Here is a 19,103-nt window from a genome sequence, read left to right as displayed (position 1 = left end):
AACGCTATGGAGATCTGACCTGGAGAGACAGCGTCAGTGCTAGAAGAGAGGGCTCTGCATCCCACCTCTGGCACGCGTACCATAGGTTTGCCATCACGGCACTAGAATATACGTTGAGAGCAAACCCCCATCCTTACTAACACTGATGATATTACCTAGTTTAGATAATGGAATGTCTAAAAGAAAATAATCAAGCTCAGAAAGCACCAAGGGGACACACACACACACACACACACACACACACACACACACAAAGTTACTGTTAGCTTGAATCTAATAAACAAAACAAATAATCAGCTATCTAATATTTAGGTTATTATTTCAAGTAAAGTTAAATTCATTTTAATTGAACATAACTATGCATATACACATGTATTGACATACAACAATAAAATAAATAAAATTAGAATGTGTGATAGTTGGACCACAGGTGAGAAACATCCTTGTTTAGATCAATTGTATGGTATTATCTGGTTCCTCGGAGAAGCCACACTTTAGCCATGCACTTCCATGAAAATACTTTAAATTAAGGAAGCACTGCTTGTTTGCTAAATATAAAATGTTTCTGTCAATACTTTTGACACAATTTGACACAATACAATAGGACACAATTTATTTGAAAGAAACCCAAAAAGAAAACTATGTATCCATGAAAGCCAAGCTTCTTCCAAACAAATGGACAATTAGTCCTCCCATAGTATAAATAACTGGTTGTTCAAGATTTTGATCAGTTCCTTTTATGAAACAGTATGGTTTCCAAATTCAAGCTTACCTCTGGCTTTCTTTCTGTTTTTCCAGCTCTGTTTTCCTCTCCTGCTCCTTCTGTTTTAGTCTGTCAGCTTCTATATTCTTTTGTTTCTGTAGCTGCTGCTTGTTATGTATTTCCCTCAAGTCCTTCAATAATGAAATGGTGGGTTACTATATCATGCACAGGACATTTAATCCATTCCCTGTTTCTCAGAACAAAAACTCATCCAACATAACTAAATAAACTAATTTGAAATCCTATTTCAAACTCATTGTAATGTGATTTATATCTGATATTAAATTTGTTGTAGTTATTCAAATGCTTTAGACTTGACTACCTTTGATCTTTATTATCAAACCTAAAAGTTTACTTTTATTGGACAACCCAAAATGACAAAAATTGTTTATAAAAAGTCTACATGACTTATCATCTAAAATTCTAATTTACCAATAGAAGAGAATATATGTAGCAAACAGCTAAAGTCAGAAACCAACAAGGATTCCACAATTCAAATTCAACTTGTTTGCTTTTGTTTCTGAATCTGAAGTGCTTGTACATCCTGAAACAGAATGAATAGTGTAGATTTTCAAATTTCTCAAAGGTTCCGTTGGCTTATCTGCAAAATGTTCATCATTTCCTGCATTTTGTTCTTATTGGTCACTTAAGATAATAATTTTCCAACATTAATTCTCTTACCCTTGAGATGGAAATTTAAAAGACAGTTCTGGATCTGATGTGCTCTCAATAACATCAGAATAATTTTTATAAGTTCAGAAATCAAGTCTGATGTTCTAGAACAATCACTAATTTATGTTCATATAGGACAGGATATGTCAAGTCTCAACATTACTGTACTAAAATGATAGTTACAGTTCTAGCTTTATTATCTTAACAATGTCTAACAAACATAAATTCCTAGAATGTCAAAATCTGTCAAAATACATTAGCAGAATTTGGATATAAAGTTACAGCAATATTCGGGGTGGCGCAGCAGGTAGCGTGCTGTACTGCAGGCCACTGAAGCTGACTTGTAGATCTGAAGGTCAGCGGTTCAAATCTCATCACCGGCTCAAGGTTGACTCAGCCTTCCATCCTTACGAGGTGGGTAAAATGAGGACCCGGATTGTGGGGGCAATAGCCTTGCTCTGTTAAAAAAGTGCTATTGCTAACATGTTGTAAACCGCCCTGAGTCTAAGGAGAAGGGCGGCATAAAAATTGAATGAATGAATGAATGAATGAATGAATGAATGAATGAATGAATGAATGAATGAATAAATAAATAAATAACCAAGAAAATAGTTTCTCCTTATCTAATCTTGGTGATTTTTTTCTGCCTATCCTGTTCACTCTTTTTCTAAACTAAAAATGTAAACACATTGCAAATTTTCCCCATAGAGAAGCTGCTCAGCCCCTTGATAAATGTTATTATATAATTAACGTTAATATATTGAACATATCAATCAACATATCAATCAATCAAAAACACAAAATCCAAAATCCATAAAAGTAAAATAAACAGAAGTGCACATCAAACAGCTTAAGGAAGACAACTTAAGGAAAACAAAATCATTGTAGTAGTATTTCTAAGTGCAATAATAATCTATACTATATTTTTAATATTTAGCTGAGATATTCATCATCTGCAGTTAATTATTAATTGGATCAGCCTCAGTCTTTTTTTTTCTTGTTAATAGTCATTAGTTAATAGTGTTCTCAAATAATACTGAAAAATATTTAATAAGTTAAAGATAAAGTTATGGTTAAAAATCAAGTTTAAGCTAAAATAAATGAATAAATTTAATTTGTTTAACAGTTCATCCAATCATACATCAAGAACTTGCACTCCAAGCATATTTAAATAATAAACATTCTTCCATGAAATATTATAGATTATTGTATAGATGTTTAGCATAAAGTTTGTTAATCATGTTTAAAAGATTTATCAGCTGATAACTTACAGTTAAATCTTGATTGTATTTTTGTAAATTGACTATATAATTATAATAAGTAAATGCCACTCCTAAAGTATCCTAAAGTATCAGTACAATGCTATCTATAAAATTAAGCAAAGAGGTTGATACAGCTATCTGCCATTCCAAACTAATGCAGATTATTTCAACAGTAATAAAATTAACACTGGATTTAAGCTATTTAATCAAGTTTGCAATTTCTGAGTATGTGATAGAATCTCAATAAAAAGCAGTCCAACATCAAGCTCCAATTTGAACTAAAATTCTGTTTTACGTTTGTTAAAATTCATGCAATCTGTGCATATTGACTATATAACTATTTTTTGCTTTTTTAATCTTACGTACTTTGAACTTTTAGACAGAAATCTCATTCTGACCTGATTAATAATTGCCTGTTTAGCTTTCTAAGAATTTCTAATTCTTAAAGGTGCATTCTAATAAAAGATGAATATGTTATCTTTTGGGACTCTCAGACCTTTGTGGGAAGAATTTTCAATGGCCCTAGGAAATGATAACATTTTTCCAATAATACAATTAGCATCATTTCTTTTGTCCTCTTACATTTTTATCATTATAGCATATTTTACCACCAAAAACATATTTAATCTGAAACCAGGGACCAAGTCTTTTTTTAAAATTAAAACTGGATATACATACTCACATCAATTTTCACAATTTATACTGCAAATGGTGGAGGACCTGCTTAATTATAATGTAACTTAAACCTGCTTACCTTTAGTTGGTTGTTGAAAATATCTATCTCCTGAAGTTTTGATCTGGTTTCTTTTTCCACTTCATCTAGCTGGTTACGAAGCTGCTGGCATGCTAACTCTTTTGCTTCTAAAGCTCTTTTGACAGTGAGAAATGAATCTCCTGTTTTAAAAAAATATTGACAATGAATATTTAAAAACTGTCCAGATTCAGTGATTCTTAAATAGAATGACTTTACAATATACCGTATATACTCGACAGTTGACTTAAAACTTGACAGTTTTAAGACTAGTGGACTTCAACTCCCAGAATTCCTGCACCAGCCATGCTACCTCAGGAGTGGGAGTTGAAGTCCACAAGCCTTAATATTTCCAGGTTTGAAGACTCTTGCATTTTTAACCCTAACCCAGGGCTCTTTAAACTTGACAGTTTTAAGACTAGTGGACTTCAGCTCCCAGAATTCCTGCCCTAGCCATGCTACTTCAGGAGTAGGAGTTGAAGTCCACAAGCCTTAATATTTCCAGGTTTGAAGACTCTTGCATTTTTAACCCTAACCCAGGGCTCTTTAAACTTGACAGTTTTAAGACTAGTGGACTTCAACTCCCAGAATTCCTGCACCAGCCATGCTACTTCAGGAGTAGGAGTTGAAATCCACAAGCCCTAATTTTTCCAGGTTTGAAGACTCTTGCATTTCTAACCCTAACCCAGGGCTCTTTAAACTTGAGTTTTTAGAAGCCTGGAGAGAGTTCATGCTGTTTCCCCTCACCCCCTCTTTAGCTTGCTGGCTCGTTGGCTTGATCTCCCACCCCTGATCCTCCTTCCTCCTCGTCTCCCTTTATTGCCCCATGTGTTGTGCAGGGAAGCAGATTTACTAAAGAGATCCACTTGGGACCGCAACAGGGAAAGGAGGAGGTGGAGAGCCAGAATAGCCCACAGCTGCATGGGAGGAGGAGGAAAGGAAAGAGCTGCCCTTCTCCTCCTTCTGTACCAAGTGGATCTCTTTAACAAATCTGCTTCTCTCTCCGGCTGGAGGCTTCTAAAGCCTGGAGAGAGTTCATGCCGTCCTGGTCCCTCCCACCCTTTAGCTTGCTGGTTCTCTCCTCGTCTCCCTTTATTGCCCCATGTGTTGTGCAGGGAAGCAGATTTGCTAAAGAGATCCACTTGGGAGGCAACAGGGAAATGAGTAGGTGGAGAGCCAGAATAGCCCACAGCTGCATGGGAGGAGGAGGAAAGGAAAGAGCTGCCCTCCTCCTCCTTCTCCTCCTTCCGTAGCAAGTGGATCTCTTTAACAAATCTGCTTCTCTCTCCGGCTGGAGGCTTCTAAAGCCTGGAGAGAGTTCATGTCCTCCCGGTCCCTCCCACCCTTTAGCTTGCTGGCTCTCTCCTCCGTCTCCCTTTATTGCCCCATGTGTTGGGCAGGGAAGCAGATTTGCTAAAGAGATCCACTTGGGAGGGCAACAGGGAAATGAGGCGGAGGAGAGCCAGAATAGCCCACAGCGGGGGGGGGGAGGAGGAGGAAAGGAGAAGCTGCTCCTTCTCCTCCTTAAATCTGCTTCTCTCTCCGGCTGGAGGCTTCTAAAGCCTGGCGAGAGTTCATGCCGTCGCCGTCCTCCCCGTTTAGCTTGCTGGCTGGGCGCCCTCTTGTGGTGATTCGGCGCCCTCTTGTGGTGACTCGAGTATAAGCCGAGGTCGGGTTTTTCAGCCCATTTTTGGGGCTGAAAAACTCGGCTTATACTCGAGTATATACGGTACATATTTCTGCAAATAGAGAACCGTTTTAAAGTGAACTTACGATGCAAGCTGTTCTGCTGAACTTGCTTTAACTGGTCATTGAGTAACTGTTTTTCTGGAATTAATCTTCCAAGCATTTGCTGAGATTCCTAAAAGAAATAACATGAAATGTTGCAGTTATAACCACAAGTATCATATCACAATTGCTTCATCATTCGCCAAAAACTGCTTTCCTGAGAAAACAGTTCCTTAAACCTGCTAAAAAAGAAAATACACCATGTAGAATATTCCCCAAATATTTCTCCCTATTTTATGTCACAGCTTCCTCTCACAACACAATAGAATAAAGTAACAGGATAGAAGATGATGCCTAGGATTTCTACATGTGCTATTGGTATCACTATGAAGTGACAGAAAAATTCCATACAAAATCTTGAAAACAAATTTGTGTTACTATTGAAAAATACCATTTCAAAGATAACATTAGGATATTTCGTCTGAAGAAACCTGTTTAAATTTCACCCAATTTTTTCACATATCATGATTTTGAAGAGATTTTTCACACTAAGTCTTCCTTATTTCACTGGCATTCATATCACAATAGAACATTACTGTGAAAGGGAAGAGCACTTGTCATTATAAGTAAGCCAGATATGACAGCATGCCTTTAGAAACAACAGGTACTGGGTAAAGAACTTTCATAGAAATTCCAAATAAATTTTGATGAAAGTGTCATTTTATAGGGTTCAACCAGTATATAATCGTTGCCATCTAACAGACTTATTCTGCTTGAAAATTATATGAAAAATGCATATTCTAATAATTAATATTTGTGTTATGACAAATTAAAAGTATCTCAGTAATTCAACTATTAACGATTGTCTGCAAAAGTTATTAAATATAGTCTTCAAAAGATACTTAGGGGACTGCCTGTAGTATAAAGCAGGCAGCAGCAATAGAAAAACATCCAAATTGAGAAATGACAGCATTTTAAAGTGAAAATTTGCCTGGAATTCCAGAGGTCATTTTTTGCTTCAGAAAACCAGGGGACCAACTTCAATTATCTTGTGGGGATATTTTTTTAAGGTATACTTGCTCCTAAGCAGCATAATTTAACAGCTACTGAACTTAACTGAATTTCAGTATCAGAATAGATTCTGTGGGACGTGGGAAGAAAACTACCCCATCGTGTGCACTGGCTTCTGGAGAAAAAAAATGGGAAACAAATTAGTTTATTTCCCTAGGATACTGCTTATTTTCACTGTTGCCACATACTTATTGCCTAACACATATATTAATTAAGCAACCAGTATATTCAACTCTCATAAATTAAGTCATATTCTTTCATACAAGAATATATAAGATATAATTTTAAACATTTAAAAAAAAACTATAAACTTACTTGTAACTGCTGTTGTAAATGTGTGATTTCTGCAATCCTCAGCTCCCTAGATTTGTTTGTGCTCTCAATTTCCTGTCTTTGAATAGCCAATCTGCATCTGATATCCTGAAGCTTGCCTTCCAGTTGATGTTTTTTATCATTCTTCAAAAGGAAATTAAAATATTGGTTTATTCAGATTTTAATTGAAAAGCAAAACTGGTTGCAAGTTCTTTTAGTTAGATCTCTAAGTTGAAAAAGATTCCTTTTTCTGATCATAAACCTCTTGAGTTTAGTCTACAAAAAGAAAATATGCTTTTTTAAGATAAAGATTCAATAAAATGCAATTACAAAAAGAAATAAATAGTAAAGAATTGTAAAAATAAAATTAACAATACAGTATTTTTGAAATCTATTTAAATAAAGGTATTGATTTAAGAATGGCCTGGGATGCAAATAAAAATTTTATTAGAGGATATTTCATAGAAAATAATACTGAACTTTAAAAAAATCAAGAGAACCCAGACTATTTTAGATGGGGGGGGAAAGAATTTTAAAAATCTGCAAGAAAAATAAATGTCTCTCATCAAATTAAACTCTTACAGAACGAGTTATTGATATTGAAGGTAAGAGAAATGTAAAGGGAACTTATGCAAAAGCAAAGACAAATTTTCAATTTGAAAATAAATCAGAGAAATTGCTAGCATCCAAATTAAGAAAGTAAAATAAAATGATATTGAAACTTCAAGAGGGAGATAATACGGCAATATAAAAAGCATTTCATCAGTACTATATAAAGGTCATGATATTCATTTGGAGAAAACAGATAAATATATTTTTTTAAATCTACTAAAGATAAAGGAAGATTATGAATGATCTACACCTCTTATAGCTGTAGACCCATTCATAATTTTTCTTTTCTTCCTTCCTTTCTTGTCATCTTCTCCAAGTTTCTGAAGCTATAAAAACAATTAGATAAAAAAGGTACCTGTACTAGATGAATTATTGGACTCTTACAATAAATAATTTTAGGATGAATTTCTACAACCTTTGTAAAACCCAAGTAATCTTATTTTACAGAGAGGAAAGTTGCTAGAAGCTTGAAAAACTGCAAATATATCATTTATATCTAAAGAGGGATAAGATTTGATTTCAATATTCACATTCAATATTATTATTGAATAATGACTAAAAAAATTTCACAATAGTCTCAGATAACAGATTAAACTAATTTTACAACAATTTATTCATGAAGATCAGTGTGAGGTTTATCCAAAGGATAGTAAAATTATGTTGGATATTTTAGAGTATTTTGAATAGCATAATGAAAAATAAGCTGCATTATGTTTTGTAGATGCAGAAAAAACTTTTTGGTAATTTGAATTGGACTTTTGGAAGTTATAAACTTTAGAGAGAATTTTATAAATGAATTTTGAGTTGTATGCTATTTCAAGATGTTACAACTAGGAACTAAGAATTAAATTTAAAAAGATATGTTGAAGATTAAAGAAAATGCAACTTGTCATTGGGAAGAATTTTTATCAAGCAGATGAATATTTTGCCTGAATGCTATTTTTGTTCTAGACAAAAACCATTTTGATTTAAGTACCAAAAAGGAATAGTAGACAGATATAACTAAATTTATGGAGCAGCTGAAAAACACATGTTAAATAAAAGCTGTTACAAGATGTGAAAGAAAGAGGAAGATTGGGTTTCCAAGTTATATTTTGTAGTTTATTATTTAGTCTGGCTGAAAAAATGGATGCTACTGAAGAACAAGGCTTTTGGAATTAGAAGTACGCAACTTCACATTTGTGTAGCATGGATATTTATGATACAACAAAACTAAGGTTAAGATAGACTAGAAAATATTGTTTTGTTAGACATGCTATATTCAGTACAGTCATACCTCGTCTTACGAACCTAATTGGTTCCAGGGGGAGGTTCGTAAGACGAAAGGTTCGTAAGACGAAACATTGTTTCCCATAGGAAACAATGTAAAGTCAATTAATCCGTGCAACCCCCAAACCCCCCCACAAAAAACCAGGAAGTTCGGCAAAAGTTCGGGGTTCGGGAGGTTGCTGGGAAGCCTCCCAGGCCGGCTGTCACCTTTTAAAACAGCCGCGCGGCTTCCCAGCTGTCTCCCGAAGCCGAACGCCAAACCCGAACTTCCGTGTTCGGCATTCGGAGACAGCTGGGAAGCCGCGCGGCTGTTTTAAAAGGTGACAGCCGGGCTGGGGGGCTTCCCAGCAACCTCCTGAACCGAACCCGGGGTTCAGAAAAATTTTGCCTCTTCTTACGAACTTTTTTCGAGTTACGAACCGGCGTTCGGGAGGCTGCTGGGAAGCCCCGCCGCCTGGCTGTCACCTTTTAAAACAGCCGTGCGGCTTCCCAGCAGTCGCCAAATGCCGGTTCGTAACTCGAAAAAAGTTCGTAAGAAGAGGCAAAATTTTTCTGAACCCCGGGTTCGTATCACGAGTTGTTCGTAAGACGAGGGGTTCGTATCTTGAGGTACCACTGTATATAGAATAGATATGAGCCTACAGGGTGTGGACAAAGAAATGGAAACACATGACTTTTTGGCATCATAATGTTTGAACATGTTCAAATCAATGAAAACTTGAAATATTTTAATGTTTTTTTAAAAAAATCTGTTATTTGATATGTTTTTAAAAACTACCTCTTTTTTTTTACAGAAATTTAAGGAAATCAGTTATAACCTTCTAGAAATGGCAGACCTCTCAGACTTTCAAAGAGGCCAAATTGTTGGTGCTCGAATGGCAGGCGCTAGTGTAACAGAAAGAGCCTGAATGTTTGGCGTTTCAAGAGGTAATGTCTCAAAAGTAATGACTGCTTTTGAAAGAGAAGGGAAAACGTCCTCAGCCAAGCACAGGTCTGGTCAAAAGTCAAAGTTGTCTGAGAGAGACCGTCAGACTCTAAAGCGAATTGTTAGAGCAGATTGCAAGACCACAGCTCCTAAAACCACTGCAGAGCTCAATAGACAAGTACAGAATCCAGTTTCCACAAAAACTGTTCGAAGGGAGCTTCACAAATCTGGATTCCATGGAAGCGCTGCAATTAGAAAACCTCTGCTCTCAAAGACAAATGTTTCAAAGCATTTAGAGTGGTGTAGAAAACACCAGAAATGGTCCCTCGAGCAGTGGCAAAATGTGATTTTCTCTGACGAATCGTTTACCATTTTTCCGACTTCCGGCTGTGTTTACGTTTGGAGACAGCCAAAATAATCATTTCATCCAGACTGCCTTCTCCCAACCGTCAAACATGGTAGGGGTTCAGTGATGATCTGGAGTGCTATTTCTTGGAAATTCGCCAGGCCAATGATTTCCCTTCATGGAAGAATTAACAGCCATCACTATTTAGGAATTTTGGCCGACCAAATTCATCCTATGGTTCAAGAACTGTTTCCAGAGGGGAATGCCATCTTTCAAGATGATAATGCACCAATCCATAGAGCAAGTAGTGTTAAAGAATGGCACGAGGAACATTCTAATGAAGTTCAGCATCTCATCTGGCCACTACAATCACCAGACCTCAACAGTATTGAGCATTTATGGCCGATTTTAGAGATTCAAGTAAGATGTCGATTTCCACCACCATCATCTCTAAAAGAACTGGAGGGTGCTTTAACTGAAGAATGGGCTAAAATTCCTTTGGAAACAATTCACAATTTGTATGAATCTTGGAGAATTGAGGCTGTATTTGCTGCAAAAGGTGGATCAACACCATATTAAAAGATACTTTGATGATTTTTCAAGGTGTTTCCATTTTTTTGTCCACCCCTGTAGACTGTGCCCAAAAGTACCTTTGTGGCTCTCAGCACAAGAAGCATTTTATAGAAGATAAATGATAATAAACACAAATAATTAACTTGCTCTGATATACTAGAATTTTGCCAAGGAGAATGTAAAATTCCATATTTTTTTGGATTATGAGACTCTCCGGAGTATAAGACACACATTAGTTTTTAGGGAGGAAAACAAAATAAAAAATTCTGCCTCTGCCTGCCAGCATCCATTGATATATTCATTTGGCTAGTGTCCTTGCAGCAAACAGTAAACAGCCTAGTCAGCTTCAGCACATTATTGCAGCCTGATTCAGTACGAGCACCTGATTGTCAGTTGGACCGGTCTCCCACAATACTGCCAATCAGTTGTTGCAAGCTGCAGGGACCATAATAGCCTGTCACTGCTTTCACATGTCATGTTTTTGGCCAATGTGCATTGCATTTTTGGCCTCCACACACTCCATTTTAGACCTGTTCCAGGCTGCCAAGATCACCACTGCACATCGCTCCCCCCACCGGTCCCCGCCACCTGGAATAGGCTAGAAACATGACATGTGGAGGCCAAAAGTGAGATGTGCTGAGGTCGAAAATGCAATGCATGGAGGTGGCAGTTGGCAGCCATGTGCTGTGGTGATCCACACAACCTGGAATGAATCTAAAACAGGGCATGCAGAGGCTGAAAATGCGATGCATAATGGCAGTGATACGCTCTGGCGATCGGCACAGCCTAGAACGGGTCTAAAATGGGACATGCGGACGGCAAAAATGCCCAGATGGGGGCTGTCAATATTCACTGTGTAAGACACACAGAAATTTCCACCCACTTTTTGGGGGGTGGGGTGGGGTGGAGTACATCTTATACTCTGAAACATATGGTATACAGTGATCCCCCGCTCTTTGCGAGGGTTCCGTTCCAGGACCCCCCGCAACGAGCGGGTTTTCGCGAAGTAGCGCTGCGGAAGTAAAAACACCCTCTGCGCATGTGCAGAGGGTGTTTTTACTTCTGCAGCGCTAGCGAGGAGCCTAAGATTGGGGGCGGCGCGGGTGTTTTAAAACATCCCCGCCGACATGAGGGGCTCGCTAGCACACCCCCAAACCCGGGTTGGGGGTTCGGGGGTGTGCTAGCGAGCCTCCCATGTCGGCGGGGATGTTTTAAAACACCCGCGCGACTTTCCAATGAGTCCCGAAGACAAACGCGTTGTCTTCGGGACTCATTGGAAAGTCGCGCGGGTGTTTTAAAACATCCCCGCCGACATGGGAGGCTCGCTAGCACACCCCCGAGCCCCCAACCCGGGTTTGGGGGGTGCTAGGAAGCTCCCATTGTTGGCGGAGACCTTTTAAAACACTCGCGCGGCTTCCAAACCGAGTCCTGGAAGCCGCGCGAGTGTTTTAAAAGGTCTCCGCCAACAATGGGAGCTTCCTACCACCCCCCAAACCCGGGTTGGGGGCTCGGGGGGGGTGCTACGAAGCTCCCATTGTTGGCGGAGACCTTTTAAAACACTCGCGCGGCTTCCAAACCGAGTCCTGGAAGCCGCGCGAGTGTTTTAAAAGGTCTCCGCCAACAATGGGAGCTTCCTACCACCCCCCAAACCCGGGTTGGGGGCTCGGGGGGGGGTGCTAGGAAGCTCCCATTGTTGGCGGAGACCTTTTAAAACACTCGCGCGGCTTCCAAACCGAGTCCTGGAAGCCGCGCGAGTGTTTTAAAAGGTCTCCGCCAACAATGGGAGCTTCCTACCACCCCCCAAACCCGGGTTGGGGGCTCGGGGGGGGTGCTACGAAGCTCCCATTGTTGGCGGAGACCTTTTAAAACACTCGCGCGGCTTCCAAACCGAGTCCTGGAAGCCGCGCGAGTGTTTTAAAAGGTCTCCGCCAACAATGGGAGCTTCCTACCACCCCCCAAACCCGGGTTGGGGGCTCGGGGGGGGTGCTAGGAAGCTCCCATTGTTGGCGGAGACCTTTTAAAACACTCGCGCGGCTTCCAAACCGAGTCCTGGAAGCCGCGCGAGTGTTTTAAAAGGTCTCCGCCAACAATGGGAGCTTCCTACCACCCCCCAAACCCGGGTTGGGGGCTCGGGGGGGGTGCTAGGAAGCTCCCATTGTTGGCGGAGACCTTTTAAAACACTCGCGCGGCTTCCAAACCGAGTCCTGGAAGCCGCGCGAGTGTTTTAAAAGGTCTCCGCCAACAATGGGAGCTTCCTACCACCCCCCAAACCCGGGTTGGGGGTCCGGGGGGCGCTGTCTCTCGGCGCTTTCGTGCTGAGTCCGGGAGCGAACTCGCTCCCCGACTCAGCTGGAAAGCGCCGAGAGACAGCGTGGACAGGCCCGTTCCTTGGCGCTGTCTCTCGGGGCTTTCCAGCTGAGTCGGAGAGCGAGTTCGCTCCCGGACTCAGCACGAAAGCCCCGAGTGACAGCGCCAAGGAACGGGCCTGTCCACGCTGTCTCTCGGCGCTTTCCAGCTGAGTCGGGGAGCGAGTTCGCTCCCGGACTCAGCTGGAAAGCGCCGAGAGACAGCGTGGACAGGCCCGTGCGGCGAGAATGAACGGCGTGGGCGGGCGAAGGGCGGGCGGCAGCGAGGAGTTTGCGTGGGCGGTGGGGAAACTCCTCGCTGACGCCAGCAAGAGGGGGAAGACCCAGGGAAGCCGCTGCCATCTACGCATGCGTGCCCGGCACGCATGCGTAGATGGTATTTTTGACTTCCGGGTTGAAAAATAGCGAAGTACCCTATTCGCAATGGTTGGGGACGCAATAAACGGGGGATCACTGTATTATTAATATTTTTATCTTCCCTTATCTTTAATCACCAGTTGGGTGAAATAGGACAACAGTTTTAAACCAAGGTACTTCAAATCGTACCAGTAGATGAGAATATTTGTAGTTCAGGGTTGAACTGTGGGGTTCTTGGTGCTCTCAGAACTTGGGTGTTTTCCTTGCAGATATTTCATTATCCAACTAGATCAGGGGTGGGCAATTAATTTTGCCATGGGGCCGCATGATAAATTGGGATGGTTTTAGAGGGCTGGACTAATATAATTAACTCAGTTCTACCCAATACTGTAAAGACCCAGAGCCTGGCCTGACCTAAACATCCAGACCCACTCTACAGACCCCTAATTGCTTGCTTTACAGCAAACGGTGCACCACAGTCACTGCGCTGGTGTGTTTGCGTGGTTTCTGTGCTCGGCCGCTCTCGGTAGGAGGTTGGGGTTCCCTCCAGTGCGAAGATGAAAGAGCTCACTGCGTCTGCTGGGACTTCTCTGGTTCCTGCTTTCCTCATGATTCATCAGGAAAGCAGGAACCGGAGGAGTCCCGGAGCTTTTTCATCCTTGCACTGGAATGGACCCCGACATACACGGACCAGTCACAGATAGAGGGCGGGCCGATCACAGACAGCATGTGGGCTCGATGCAGCCCGCGGGCTGCCCCTTGCCCAGGTCTGAACTAGATAGTATACACTGATGATGTTAGCTAGTTTGGTAATGAAACATCTGCAAGAAAACCATCAAACTCAGTGTGCATCAAAGATCCCATTCTTCAAGTGGGCTAATTTGTAGAAAGTGTCAAAAATCTGAGACAATGAGTCCCAGGGGATTAAAATTTCACAAATCTGTGGCCGCTTCAGTGCTGTTGGATTGCTGTGTCAGTGCTGCCACCTGGAGGTTCAATGGATTCATCTCTCTTTCAGCTATTTGAGATTAGATAGGCCAGTCCCACCCTAGCCTTCCTGGGGCCCAGTAGATGGATCCTACCATCAGCTGCTGGAGGGTAGCCAGCTACAGTCAAGCTTGCAAGAAGTCGGAAGTCATGCCTGCTTTTTTGCCCATGTTCATTTCTGTTTCTCTATTTAGAAAAGAGATACTAAGGAAATATATCTGAAATGATGACTCTGTGGGTTATGGGTTGTCTAGTGTAAAATAAATTCCAGAGAAGGTGGAAGGATACATGTATCAACAGTTTTCTACATACAATTGCTGAAAAGATGTAAAGTAAATAAGAAAACTTTTGATTTGTGAACACTGTATGACTGAATTTGAAACAGAATTGTGTACAAACAATGAACATGTTATTGTTAAAATATATAAACCTTTACAGAACATGTGAACCAATATATACAAATCTAAATAATAAATAAATAAATATGATAAAATGGTCTAAAATATTTGATTCAATACTGTATTTCAAATGAAACAATGGAAGGATATGTAGTTCAAGGAGTGAAATTTACATTGATATAATCTTAAAAACGATTTTTATAAAGTGATGCATTGTTGCCATACTTCATCAGAAATTTTTTTGAGAATTATAAAGATACTTTCAATTTATGCCAGAAAACCAAACAAGACGCTTTATCATGTTTGATGGGTTATGGCAAATCCTGGAAAAATTTGGACTCAATTATATATATATATTAATACAACACAGGAGAATGTTAAGACTAGTATGCAATTGAAACTAGATATCTTTGTTTTGGGATTGATGGATAAAAAGTTTACAGCAAGATTATTACATGCACAAAGGAGGCAAAATTCAGCTTTATGCACAATGGAGGAATAGATGCTGAACATGATGGAACTTGCTGAGATGGCCAAATTGGCAGCTTTGATTACAGAAAATATATCATCTAAATTTAATGGTGATTGGCAAACACATTCTCCTTTTGTATGAAACAAAAACATGAAATTATGTTTTGATGGTTAGAAAAAAGATTATAGAAAAAATATATAATTTTGAAAATATCTGGCAAATGTTTCTCACTTACTAAAGCTTCCAGTTCAAACTCCAAAGTTTTTTTCTTAGCTTTCAGAATAACTATATCTTCTTGTTCTTTGTTTCTTTGATTCAGCAATTCTTGACGACGATTACGTTCCCACTCAAGCTGTCTCTGCCTTTCCAGTTCTCTTTTTGCAGCCTTCGTTAGTTTAAAAAGATGGAAAAAAATTGGTCACTTTATAGTTCTATTAAATAAAAAGTATATAATAATGTATAATAATGTATGTATTAACAGTTGTAGTCATGCAAGCAGTGCAGATATATGTCTCCCTGTCTTCTTCCTAACACAAAACTAAATATTAAATAAGTTATGGATTTCCTTCCCATTATTTCCTTGGAGCTTCACTCTAATTAAAATAGATTTTAATTAGACACTTGTGTGGTTATGCAAATTAATTCTCTCCAGGCATGCCCAATTTATGAATGTAAGAAAAGGAGCCAGATTAGAAAGTTCCTATCCATCCAAATATTACTATGTTAGTTCAAATGTTATTCTACAGAATGAAAGATTATACATACAAAGGAGGTTACAAAACAGAAGAAGAATGAAAAATAAAACTATTTTATCTATTGAAATGAACAGATTTACAAGATAGCTAATAACTAAATTAGTATACTAATTTAAAAAACCAGGCAATTTGAATCAGGCAGAACCTGTTTGAAAACCATAGATGAACATTCTACAAAACGTCAGTAACTAGCAATTAAATAATAATAATAAAAGCAACTATCAAATATTATTTTATATAAATTTGATTAAAACTTATTTTAATCAAATTTATATTTGATAAATAAGTTGTTAAACACTGTTCCCTGGTAGTAAAAAACAGTGATCTTGTTTGGTAAATAATGCCTTTCTAGATACTCACTGTCCTTAAATTCCAAGTTGGCAAAGACTTTTTAAAGTTTCAATACCAGACCATTTATTTATGCTTAAAGGTTAAGCAGTGAGCAGCAACATAGAAACATAGAAACATAGAAGTCTGACGGCAGAAAAAGACCTCATGGTCCATCTAGTCTGCCCTTATACTATTTTCTGTATTTTATCTTAGGATGGATATATGTTTATCCCAGGCATGTTTAAATTCAGTTACTGTGGATTTATCTACCACGTCTGCTGGAAGTTTGTTCCAAGGATCTACTACTCTTTCAGTAAAATAATATTTTCTCATGTTGCTTTTGATCTTTCCCCCAACTAACTTCAGATTGTGTCCCCTTGTTCTTGTGTTCACTTTCCTATTAAAAACACTTCCCTCCTGAACCTTATTTAACCCTTTAATATATTTAAATGTTTCGATCATGTCCCCCCTTTTCCTTCTGTCCTCCAGACTATACAGATTGAGTTCATTAAGTCTTTCCTGATACGTTTTATGCTTAAGACCTTCCACCATTCTTGTAGCCCGTCTTTGGACCCGTTCAATTTTGTCAATATCTTTTTGTAGGTGAGGTCTCCAGAACTGAACACAGTATTCCAAATGTGGTCTCACCAGCATTCTATATAGCAGGATCATAATCTCCCTCTTCCTGCTTGTTATACCTCTAGCTATGCAGCCAAGCATCCTACTTGCTTTCCCTACCGCCTGACTGCACTGTTCACCCATTTTGAGACTGTCAGTAAGTTTAGATTCGGTGCAAGATAAAGCCAAAGTTTACAATGATCGTGATTTAGAGCCAAATTAAGGAACCAATACTCACATGTACCTTTCTGACAAAATGTTGCAAAAACATTAAATCATTCCTTTCCCCATTTTGCCAAATACCTCATTTATACAATTTTGAAAAGAAAACAGAAAAAGAAATACAATGTATTTATTTCCCAATATGTTTTCAACTATAATTTTAACAAATAAGTGTCCCTCTGAAAATATTTATTTACCTCACGCCTTTCTATTTCTTTCCTCCTTTCCTCTTCCCTTTGCCGTTCCAATTCTCTTTGTTTTTCTAATTGTTTTTCTAATTCCAGTTGTCTTTTCCGCTCCTGCTCCTGCCGTTCACGTTCCTTCCTTTCTTGCTCTGCCCTTTCCAACTGAGCAAGGCGCTCGTGCTCTTTTCTTTGCTGTTCCAAAAGAGCTTGTCTCCGCTTTTCAAGCTCTAGATTGCCACGTTCAAAGTTCTCACGTTTTTTATCTTCAAATGTAACTTTTTTAAAAAAATTACAATTAGAATTAAGATGTGTTTTGTGAATATATAAACATGAAGTTATCTAATCTACCTGGAATTTTAATGGCCCTGTAACCCCTTGCATGGGGGTGGAGTTGGGGCAACTGAATGGAGCTGATTGTTTACTGGCCAGATGCCCTTCCTGTCGCTAATGCAGAGTTACTCATTGTCCACAGAGAGAGAAATATCTGTTGCTGCTCGTTACTGTGAGGCGAGAGCTCCATCTCTAGGCCACTGCACCACTCATATAGTCTATCTGGAATGTATTTTAACATTGTAAAACCTTATGTACAAACGCCTGATCTTTATTATTCTTGTAAATGTATATATATATAAAACACAATTCCTTAACACTTTACAATTAAATAATGCTAAGGGCACTTCACAAGTCATCATTTGTCTTCCATGTGCCACAGTTGGCAATCATAGACCTTGGGCAAACTTTCTTATCATGCATTTCTCTTCTATATGTCATAACCATATATACTTGATGCTATCAAAAGGGAATTGGCCTCCAGCAAATAGATACTATTAGTTATGATGTGGGGAACAATAATTTACTAAAATTGTAATAATGAATCATACAATAAACACCTTTCTTAATAAGGACTCCCAAATTGAAAAAATACTCTGGCATGATATTCAAGATGCCAACACTATTATAGTACAATTATAGTACGTTGGTACAAAAATAATGTTGGAAATTCTAAATAATGTCGAAAGAATCATTTTCATGGCAATTTCCAAGAGTAGCATCAATCTATTCTGCTGCTATAATGACTGTTTAGAAATAATGCGAGAAACATACAAACATTGCAATCATGATGATAGAAAATCTAAAGTGAAAAATATTACTGACATGACCTCTGGAAATATAGTTTTTCTGTTCTGTTTTACATAATCTCTTTGGGGTTTATTCCCACCAACAAAGAGCCGTGGTGGTGCAGTGGTTAGAGTGCAGCACTGCAGGCTACTTCTGCTAACTGCTAGCTGTAGTTCAGCAGTTCAAATCTCACCACCAGCTCAAGGTTGACTCAGCCTTCTATTCTTTCAAGGTGGGTAAAATGAGGACTCAGATTGTTGGGGGCAATATGCTGACTCTGTAAATCGCTTAGAGAGGGCTGCAAAAGTACTAAGAAGTGGTATATAAGTCTATTACGAAGGTATATAAGTTTAAATGCTAATGCTATTGCTAAACACTGTAATAAAGGGTTATTGGTTCAAATGCAACCTATATATTCCACAACATAATTTCCATAAAATACAACATATTTCTTAATTTCGAATAAACTCTGGTTTTCCAGAACATAGTCTTTCAAAAACAGGCAGCCCAATTTTACTCATTTACATTTTCACTCACCAGGCAATTTCTTCTCCAGTTGCTGCTGTTCTTCTTCTAATACTGGTTCTTCTGGTAACCGCTGCTCTACAGACATTGAACTAGTGACAGATGCACCACTGCCAGAACGAACTCTTCTATCAATAAAGATTACATTAAAATATATGTTCATACACAAAGCTACTATTCATTCCAATATTTATTTCCTACCCAACTATGCAGATAACTAATTTAAAGGTTAAAGTTCGAGATCATTAAACCTAAATAAACCTCAGGGCAGGATATTCATTGGAAACTAATACAACTTACAAAGTCACTTGATTGAAACAGTGATGTATCAGTCTTGTCTGCAAGAAGACTGTATATGTTTAGGATTTGATAGTGAACAAGCAGGAACAAACAGCATAGAACTGAGTCCTGGCAGAGATAGGGAAGCAATGCTGCCATCTATTAAATCTGCCCATCTGGTTTGCAGGTTCTGCACCATAAGAATG

General features: G+C 39.0%; 1 protein-coding gene across 6 annotated transcripts in view; it reads right to left on the bottom strand.

Annotated features, from left to right (window-relative positions):
- The window catches only part of ITSN1 (intersectin 1), a 135,711-nt gene that overhangs the window by 67,635 nt on the left and 48,973 nt on the right, over positions 1-19,103 (bottom strand). For 5 of the 6 annotated variants that reach the window (XM_070750374.1, XM_070750373.1, XM_070750378.1 and 2 more), the window contains exons 12-18: positions 18,631-18,746; positions 16,987-17,249; positions 15,100-15,249; positions 6,563-6,703; positions 5,222-5,309; positions 3,452-3,591; positions 773-894 (exon numbers count right to left, since the gene is read on the bottom strand). In XM_070750374.1, coding sequence (XP_070606475.1) covers positions 773-894; positions 3,452-3,591; positions 5,222-5,309; positions 6,563-6,703; positions 15,100-15,249; positions 16,987-17,249; positions 18,631-18,746 — 1,020 coding nt within the window. The remainder of the gene's footprint in view (positions 1-772; positions 895-3,451; positions 3,592-5,221; positions 5,310-6,562; positions 6,704-15,099; positions 15,250-16,986; positions 17,250-18,630; positions 18,747-19,103) is intronic. The other variant, XM_070750377.1, reaches the window with a different exon arrangement.

Source organism: Erythrolamprus reginae, chromosome 4 (genome assembly GCF_031021105.1).
Source record: "Erythrolamprus reginae isolate rEryReg1 chromosome 4, rEryReg1.hap1, whole genome shotgun sequence".
Classification (NCBI taxonomy): domain Eukaryota; kingdom Metazoa; phylum Chordata; class Lepidosauria; order Squamata; family Dipsadidae; genus Erythrolamprus; species Erythrolamprus reginae.
The sequence above is the reverse complement of the archived record's forward strand: the minus strand, read 5'-3'. Positions and strand labels throughout refer to the sequence as shown.